This window comes from Gymnoscopelus microlampas (assembly GCF_963454915.1).
Source record: "Gymnoscopelus microlampas genome assembly, chromosome: 21".
NCBI lineage: Eukaryota > Metazoa > Chordata > Actinopteri > Myctophiformes > Myctophidae > Gymnoscopelus > Gymnoscopelus microlampas.
In genome coordinates this window covers 11,212,720-11,222,432 of record NC_139958.1, presented here as the reverse complement: position 1 = coordinate 11,222,432, position 9,713 = coordinate 11,212,720, and the positions used below count along the sequence as shown (strand labels likewise).

The 9,713-nt window shown below is 43.5% G+C and overlaps 1 protein-coding gene across 1 annotated transcript; it reads right to left on the bottom strand.

Annotated features, from left to right (window-relative positions):
* Positions 1-7,705: 7,705 nt before the first annotated feature.
* On the bottom strand, positions 7,706-9,193 carry LOC311037797 (nicotinamide phosphoribosyltransferase-like; the record flags this gene model as incomplete). Its single annotated transcript, XM_084047087.1, has 1 exon — positions 7,706-9,193. The coding sequence occupies one exon, from the start codon at positions 9,191-9,193 to the stop codon at positions 7,706-7,708; it is 1,488 nt and encodes a 495-aa protein (XP_083903213.1).
* Positions 9,194-9,713: the final 520 nt, after the last annotated feature.

Here is a 9,713-nt window from a genome sequence, read left to right as displayed (position 1 = left end):
TTACTTATTCACATCTTTGTAGAGGCTGGACAGACATCCCTGACTGACAAGAGGTTGTTTTTCTTTTCACCCTCTCTCTCTCTATCCTCCCTTGTCTGTCTTATCAACCCTTCATTACGATTCCTGTCTGACGCCCGTGCCGTGTCCCAGCGAATTACCGAGTCAATTTAGACTCACTTAATAAGCGCCTCAGCTCCTTGAAAACGTAAATATGGAAGAAAATGGGAGTGAGGAGAAATAGCATTCAGCTCATTCGTCCTTAGCCCTTAATCCATTATTACCGGGCACTCTTCTGTGTCATTTTAAGATTTCTTTGGCTATTCAAAAATAGCAGATATACAAGCTCACAGCGCGGCACCGAGTGCCGCGCTGTGAGCTTGTAGATCTGCTATTTTTCAAAAAATGTAAATGAAAACGTATAAGGGAGGCTGAATCGTCCCGCATCGTATCGTGTACCAGCTGTTTTATACCGAACCTGTTCCTAAATTCACTATACTGTACGTACAGTATGTGTGTATGCCTGTACATTCTCTCTTTTTTTTAAATATTTATTTTGGGGATTTTTTTTGGGATTCAAACATTTTTGATATTTTTTTTAATTCATATGTGTGTTTTAAAGCGAATGCTTCTGGGGGTCCCCGGAAGAACATATTTTGAGATGGGGGGTCCGCTGCCAAATACATATCATTTTGGGGGTCCTTGACATGGAAAGGTTGGAGCACCACTGATATAGCAAATCAAAATGGTTTGTTCCAGGGACCCCCAGAAGCAAAGATTTGAAGTTACAAATGCTCGCTTGAATATTCAAAGATTTGCACAAACTGTCCACGATTTTTTCAATAAAATAGCCAAATAAATCTTAAAATGACACAGATGCGTTCCCGGTCTCAATGGATTAACCTCTGGCCATCGGCTGGTGTTAGTATAGCTTTGCTTCCACGGCATCTGACGGGGAGCATACAAAACAGAGGCCAAGGATTCACTGATGGATGTATTCCCAGACGGGAGATGATAAAAGCAGGAGTCGCATGATAACAAGATAGTTTAACATTTAACATAAGTGAACATTCTCACACATACTGAAAGCTTTAAACCAGGGGTCAGCGAGTTTAATTATGACACCACATCAAAAAATACAATATTTGAGACATTTTCTTTCATTGGAAAATGATCATTAGATTATCCCCCAGACTCCCTCCCTCCCCAGTCAGAGTTCAGAGTTTTGAATGAATGCAGAATTATGTGCAGGATGTAATTATGTGCATACAGATGTGAGGGGACTTATACATTAATTTAATTAGCTACATTTGTATAAATATGTTATTCTAAACCAAAAATCCTCTGTGGGTGTATAGAGCTACAGCAAGGGTTGCCAAACTTCTCAGGCCCCCAAAAGAATCATATTTGAAATGGGGACCCCCCCCCCCCCAACCCGACAAGCACTTGGAATTGTAGGATTTATCCACAGATAAATATTGTGGAAAATAGCCGAATTATAAGCTCACATCGCGAGGCCTCGTGAGCTTGTAGATCGGTTATTTAAAAAGAAAAAGAAGCCTCTTTCATAGGCAATATTTGACAATTGGTCTTATTAGTTAATTTTTCTCATTTTAGAGGTAAAATCCTTACATTTTTACTTTAGAAATGTGCAGAAATCCTCTATACCAGGGGTCTTCAACGTTTTCAGGCCAAGGACCCCCTAGCTGAGAGAGAGATGAAGCGGGGACCCCCTCTATATTGTATAAAACTGTTCTTTTTTCCCTCTACACCTATACCTCTTTGCCAAAAATAGCCGATCTAAGTGAGCTTGTAGATCTGCTATTTGTGAGCTTGTAGATCTGCTATTTTTGGCTAAAGTTCTCCTCAGAAAAAGGATGGTAGGGTTCAAGTGGTTAAAGTAAAAAAAAAATGATATCAAACAAAGATTTGGCGGACCCCCTGTAGTAATTCTGAGGACCCCCTAGGGGTCCCGGACCCCCTGTTGAAGACCCCTGGTCTATACACGCATACTGTATGTTGGTCTGCTTACTGTTGAGTGAGAAAACAAAAAAATCTTTTGGGGACGCCCCCCTGGGGACTCCGAACCCCAGTTTGGGAACCATCGAGCTCCAGTATATATGGATCACCTCTATCTCCTTCCCTCGTTTTGCGGGAGGTGTCCCGCGGAGCGTTCAAGCGTTGCCTTGGTGCCAGCAGCCATATGGCTCTTTACACAATGCGTCCTGCCACCGCAGCCCAAACACCATCAAACCAGGAGGGTGCCGAAGGCCGATCACAATACATTGTCATAAGGCATTAAAACCGGGGAAAGCATCTGTGTGTCATTTTAGATTTTTTTAGCTATATTAGCAACATACGTTTTTTTTTTCAGAAAACTCTTTGGATTCAGAATAGTGGGTTAGAACAGCAGCGGTTCTCCAAAAATAGCAGATATACAAGCTCACAGCGCGTCAAGCGCTGTGAGCTTGTACATCTGCTATTTATTTATTGTTTTGATATTTGTCTTTTTTGCCTTCATTGATAATTGTAAGTGGAGATGGACAGGAAACAGGGAGAGAGAGATGGGGAGAGAGACATTACATTACAGTCATTTAGCAGACGCTTTTATCCAAAGCGACTTACAATAAGTGTATTCAACATACTGTAGGTACGGAACGAAAACTACTAATCACCAGAAGTCCTAAGTGCATTTCCTGCAAAAACAAGCAACCAAGAGTATACCTAGCGCTAAGGTAAAAAGACATGCGGTAACGATCGTCGGGATCGGGACTCAAACCCGTGATACACTGTCAGGCTACATTAGAGCCTGTAGTAGGTGCCCGGACCGCTAGGCTAGCGGTACAGGCCTGCTATTTCTTTATAGTTTTTGAAAAATGTTGACAGTGTTTGACACAAAAATTAACACATGTTTTCTCTTCTGGGGGTCCCTGGCACAAAACATTTTCAGATGGGGGGGTCTGCAGCCAAATATATATATATCAATTTGGAGGGTCCTTGGCACGAAAAAGTTTGAGAACTACTGATTTAGAAGGCATTTTGTGGAATGGGCCTCAGGTCTTAATGGGATAATGACTGTTGGACCTGCCTCGCTCTGCAGAGCTGCCTGTTGGCACAGTTTGATGCGTATCTGTGCTCAGAATATATTCTGTACGTGATTATTCTGCATATCGTCGCATATGTCGGGACGGAAACATTGTCAGTCCCAAAACGGTTACTGTTCAGGAAATGGAGGAAGAAGAAAAAACAAGAACCCTGTGTTCCAATGGGTCTAGTGTAGTTATTATTTAGTCTCTTTATACTTAAAAATAGCACATAACTTAATGATTATATGTTGTATTTTATCAACCATCGACCCAATTTATTTCCCAAAGATTCAATAAGGTGTGTCATATTCATATCGTCACTTAGAAATCATTGTCGTTAAAATGTCCATTGTCAAAAGTTAAATTGTAATTTGCTTAGCTATAGTAATAAGGCTACCTTTATTATTAATAGAGCAATTTTTTGGCCCAAAATGTATTAAAAAAGAATCTGTCTGGAGCCGCAAAATATGTTTGCTTTATTTATTTATTTGTACTACAAAATTCTCAAAGCAGATCAAGTATACCAGTAAGCCAGCAGCGTTGATAGTGAAAGCAAACAAACATGTCCCATGCTTTAATAAATTATTTATTTTCCTTCAATAATTTGTTTCTTACTTTTATCTGGTGTAGAGGCAACACTTTTCTTTTAGGGTTAGGTGAATGTAAGAATAACTTTATGCCTACTACAATAATAAATTATGATTAAAATGTAAAAAAGAAAAACTCTTATTCCTATACATACTTCTTTGTCCAAGCAACTGGGAGCCACGGGACAGGGCCTAAGGGCCACATATGGGGCTCTAGATAATTTACCAAAACGCAAAATCATGGTGATTGAAAGAAGACTTTAAACTAGCGACTGGAAGCATATAGTATAATTTATGACAATGTTTATTAAGGTCATAAAATCAAATGTAAAGTTAGGCTAAAAACCCATCCGCTTCAATAGAGCCTAATTGCTTCTGCAACCAGCAGGTGTGAAACAGCGAGACTACAGGCCATTCATATGAACTGTCACACTTCCTACGTAGCCTCAATTTACAAGCCTATTGGTGTCCTATATCCCCGGAATGCGCTCAGTCGTCTGTGAGAGACTCTGCGTAGAGCCGCTGCTCCTTAGCATGGAAAGGAGCCCGTTGATGTGGTTCAGCATCTAAGTAAGGATGTCTCCTGCGGTCACCTCCACGGGGAGGTGACCACAGAATGTAGCTCCTGGTCACCTCCCTGGGGAGGTTTTTCCACAGGATGTGCCTCCTGCGGTCACCTCCCTGGGGAGGTTTTCCACAGGATGTGGCTCCTGCGGTCACCTCCCTGGGGAGGTTTTCCACAGGATGTAGCTCCTGGTCACCTCCCCCGGGAGGTTTTCCAGGCACGCCCATGCATGCCAAGGGGTAGACCCAAGGACCAGGTGGGGGGATTACCGCAATATATCTGGTTATATGAAAGTTAATACCATATCATGTCTGCCCCTTGACCAATGAAGAGTAGGAATGGAACGATATGAAAATGACATGTCACCATTATTGTGGCAAAAAAATAATTGTGATTAACGATATTAACCGATTACCAAAATATGCCTAAAACTTAAAATGCCACTGTTATTAACCGCTATTCTGGGGGGACGCCAAAAATAGCCGATCTACAAGCTATTTTTGTGAGCTTGTAGATCGGCAAATCACTTTGTGTACCAAATGCACTATATTTACAGGTCCATTTTATCAAGTGATTTAAGTCATTGGTTCTCAAAGTGGGGTCCGGGGACCCCCAGGGGTCCTTGAGGGAGTTCCAGGGGGTCCCCAGCTAAATAGGTAGTTATAGGAACCAAATGGACCCTTATAAGTCTGTAACTCTGAAAGTGTGCAAATGGAACCAAATGGACCCTTACGGGTCCATTTGGTTCCATTTGTACACACTCAGAGTTAAATTAACATTGATTTTACAAAATAAATTGGGGTCCCAGAGATAGACATTCCATAAAATGGGGGTCCGTAGCCTAATGCATGTCAAACTGGGGGTCCTTGGTCCTTGAAAATCACTGCTAGAGCCGTAAAAAATCTTCTCTTATGGGGGTCCTTCATATATCTTTTCAAATGGGGGTCCGCGGGCTAATAAGTGTCAATTTGGGGGTCCTTGACATGAAAAAGTTTGAGAACCACCGATTTAAGTGGTACTGATTTTTTATTTTTTTTTATTTGCAGCTCAACAAAAGCTAATTCATCCTAATGTATGACGGAGGACAATTTCACGATAAATCAAAATCTCAAAGCGATTATTGTGAGCGTCTTTTAATCACGATAAACTATAACAACGATTATCATCCCTTCCCTAATCAAGAGTTTTTAGAATGAATTATGAATCTAATAGATTATCGGCATAGGGGATAAACAGGCTATTTACAGGGTTCTTGAGACAGAATTCCCAGTCACAGAATATAGGCCAACTGTAACTTGTTTTGCTGTGATGATTGACATTGCTCGTCTAATGTGCGAAATGCGTTGCCCTAGTTCTGTTCATTTGACTGGCTGTTTTGTTGTAAACACCAGCCCTTTTATACTGGACACGCACAAAGCAGGCTTTAGACTTTGTGGCTCAACAGGGCCTAAAACATCTGCTTTTGTGACGCCACTTGGCCGTGTGTGTTTTGTTAGGCCTCGTCAAGAGAGCGATGGCAAACATAGGGTCGTTACAGTATGCAGAAATGCTTGTGTGACATACAGTAGCTTATATTGTTGGGTCTAATTGCACAAACATTGAGAATCGCACCATCTGTTGAGGGGCTTTAATACTGGAAATTGCTGCAGTGGACCTAATGCTCAATGGCCCAGAAAGGGGCTTTCTGGTTGCGCTGCTTAGCAACACTTGCGCCGCATTCACACTAGCGGCAGGCTAGCCATTATTGGCTACTATTGGATATAATGGCTGCTTGCTAAATGGTTCCTTCCCTATTCTGCAACACTCCCCCCCAGTGCAGTTAAGTGGTTTTACCTGGACTCGTTTGTAAACCTGTAGGCTACTGTTTTTTTGTTTAGTTTTTCTGTTTGTTTTTTTTTCCGTTGATTAATGAGTCTTGAATCTTGGATTTTGTCTCATTTGCATAGGCAGTAGATTACTATTCAGTCGTTTTATAATCACTGCAAGGAAAGAGGAGATAATTGTATTGACTGATTGATTGGTCATAGTGTGTATATCTGTCTTTGTTGTCTGGCCAATCAGCAGGGAGCACATGATTTTGCAGGGTCCTGTTTCTACGGTTCTAGAGTGTGGGCAGGGCCCCACTGGTGGGCAAAATACTACCATTTCAATGATAATATAACATTAATATAAAACAATATATATGTTAATACAAATTACATGATATTCTTTCTTTAACCCATTAAAACATCAGTGTCATTTTAGATGTTAGCCCTATAGCCATATATATATGAATATATATTCATATGTCACAATTTTTTAGGCTTTGTACCCGTTTTCTCCATACATGGGCATGCCCCCTTTGTCCTTAGGCCCCGGCCATAAAAGTCTGTCCCCCTTTCGTCCATATATGGGCATACACAGGCTGACACGTCATGTGAAGTCCGGCTTATAAAAGTCTGTCCCCCATTCGTCCATACATGGGCATAGACAGATGGGCATCTGCCGGGTCTGGCAGAACCAGGTCTCCTGGTCTTGTTTTTGTGACATAATGATTTTTGATAAATCGTGAGAAGTTTAACTAAAATTCTCCGCGGCCAAATACAACAGTTTTTGGCTGCGGGTTTGCTGTAGGTTCTAACGCTGCCTTGCTTGTAGTCATTATGTAAAACTATTTAAAAGATCATGTGGATCTCGAGATCCACATGGGAACAGAGTGGCAGCAATGTGGATCTCAGAACTCAGTGGCCAGCCTGTGAAGTGGGTCGTCAATATACCATATTCACACGGCGGCCATATTGCCATTAAGTCAATGAAATGCCACCCTAGTTGCCACCCCAGTTGCCACAGCAACGCAATGTTAAATTCCAAAATGGCCGCCGTGTGAATATGGACTATGAAATAGGTTCTCAAACTCTTTTGTGTCAAGGACCCAAAATGGATGTGCATCTGAAAAGGTTTTGTGCCAGGACCTCCAGAAGAGAAGATTTGTGTTAAAAAAAAAAACCTCAAACTGTTCCAAGCATTTAAGATTATTCAAAGAAAATGTCAAAGAAAATTCAGAATTTAATAGCCAACGTATAAATGGATAGAGTGGTTAAAATTATTGCGATGCTGTAATAACACACTTTGCTGGGAACCCCCATGGGGGACCCCGGACCCCACTGAGAACCGCTGATCTATGGCGTCAGTCGTACCATGCGGTATCTATAACGTATAGCTCCAAAGTCGGGCAAGGTCTGAGCCAATCAGAGCCCCATTAACGTACTAAATAAATTAAGTTTCAAAAAGTATAAAACATATGATTACTTCTGTGACCTACTAGCAGTGTGCACAAGTAATAATTTGGCACTGATCGATCTGACAAACAAGACAGGCCTTCTCAGAGACTAGACATGCCATAACAAAAGAAACGAAAAGTTGTCAGTTGACGCTGGAAGCAAAAAGGTCATGGGGCCAGGGGTTCAGGGAAGGGGTCATTGAAGGGCCCCTCAGCGCACCTGATCAAGATCTCCGTCTTTGAGCTTGGCATTGTCCCTGACTTCGTCAAACGTGTACGACTTCACAACTTTGCCGTTGTGGAAAACCGTGCACAAGAGGTCTGCACCATGCTCCCCGAGTTTTCCCTTTCCCTCCTCCAGGGTGACATATTCTCCGCTGTGCGTCCTGTGCAGGGACAGACAGCCTTTCTTTGACCTCTTGTTAGGGTCTGCCACCGGGTCCTTGAACACGTTCAGCCCCAGGCCATTGGTGACCACGTAACTACACTTGAACGCGCAGCTGAGCACGTCTCGGGACACCTTCTGCAGCAGGGATCCTCCGGAACCGAACGCTATGTTCTCGATGGACCATCTGTGTTGCTTCATGCCTTCCACAATCTCCAGCAGGCTGTTGATACTAATCCCATCTCCTTGTATGACTCTGATGTACGGCGGCAGAACCTTATAACCTAAAGAGTTCACAGTGGGAGTGAACTTCTTACCCAGAATCTTCAAGACCTTCAGGACCGTGTCTAGAGGCTTTCCAGAGTCCGGTCGGACCACCAGCGGAGCGTCTGCGCCGCGGATTTCTATCAGGCTCCTCAGGTCCTCACCCCAGAACTTCTCGCAGGCGTTGAAGATGTCGTAGCTGTCGCTGACGACGGACACGGGAACGCTAGGGAACTGCCTCACGATGTGTTCAAATGCATCTTTCTCGTGGTCCTTACCCCACGCTGTGATGGTGCTATGCTCTGCAGCGGGGATAGAAAACCCAGGCACGGGATCTTTAGTGCCGTAGTATTTCTTAATGATGCCAATGCCAGCTACCGTGTCTGTCCCCTTAAAGTTGACCAGGTGTGCCGACGCTCCTATCCCAGCGGTCTCCTGCGAAGACACTCCTCTGTAGCCAAAGTCGTGCAGTTTGTACTCCAGACCCTCCAAGCTCCCGGAGGTCTCCAGGAGATACTTGGCCAGAATCCTCTTCTGCTCTCTGGAGTTGGTGGCCACCGTGATGGGGTACCAGATCTGCACCAGGATGGTCTCCACCCAGTTGGTGAGCCAGTAACACTCTGGATCCGTGCTCTCCACCGTGAAGAGAACGTTGCCTCGGGGAATCACGCTGCCTTCGGGAACCGCCTTGATCTCTATGGGCAGGTGGCCGTTGTATTGCTCCAGGATGTATTTCCAGCCTAACTCGTTGAAGACGTCATCCTGAAAGTGCTCTCTGTACACTTCCTTGGCTTCCTGGATCTTCTCCTGCGTCACAACCTTCCCTTTGAGGTATTTGTGGAGAATGTACTGGAGTCCGTAGAAGACGCTTTCGTTGTACTCGATCTTTCTGTTCTTAGTGGGGTCTGCCCTCTGCTCGCGGCACTCAAAGTAGGAGTACACCTTACTGGTGTGGGGAGGGTACTGCTTGTAATGTGTCACCTTGTAAGAATCGGTGGCGAGCAGTATGCTGAAATCAACGTCTCTGTGCTCCGTCTTTCCCGTTTCCATGATTCAGGCAGCTGTCAATATTGTGTTTCTAGAGTTCAGTGTACGTCTGTACATTTCTCTGACTATAATGTCTCAGAACGAGGTGAAAGGCATCATTATATAGAGGCTGACCAGAGCGCTGGTCTGACGACGACACACAACACAAACGGTTGCCACGGTTGCCAAGCAAAGCCGATTTGCACAGGCACCCTTGACGTCCTTGAGTGTAGGGGTGCAACAGTTAATCAAACGAATCAATGTAATTGATTAATATAAAAAATATCCATAATCGATAAGTTAATGAAACTAAAGGTTTGTGCCCCGAACTCTAGATGTGAGGGCCCCAAACCTTTAGTTTCATTAACACATTGATTGCCTAGATCACAGAAAAACAACTGTAACTCAGTTTCTTTTTTTTTCATTGAAAACCACCCGTTTTCAGCGGACCAAAGCTCCAAAATGGCGGATCGCGGTTGGAAACTTGTCGTTCCCATGGATACACAGATCCTTCCGCCTCATCACAGGTACCTTTTTTCGTGTT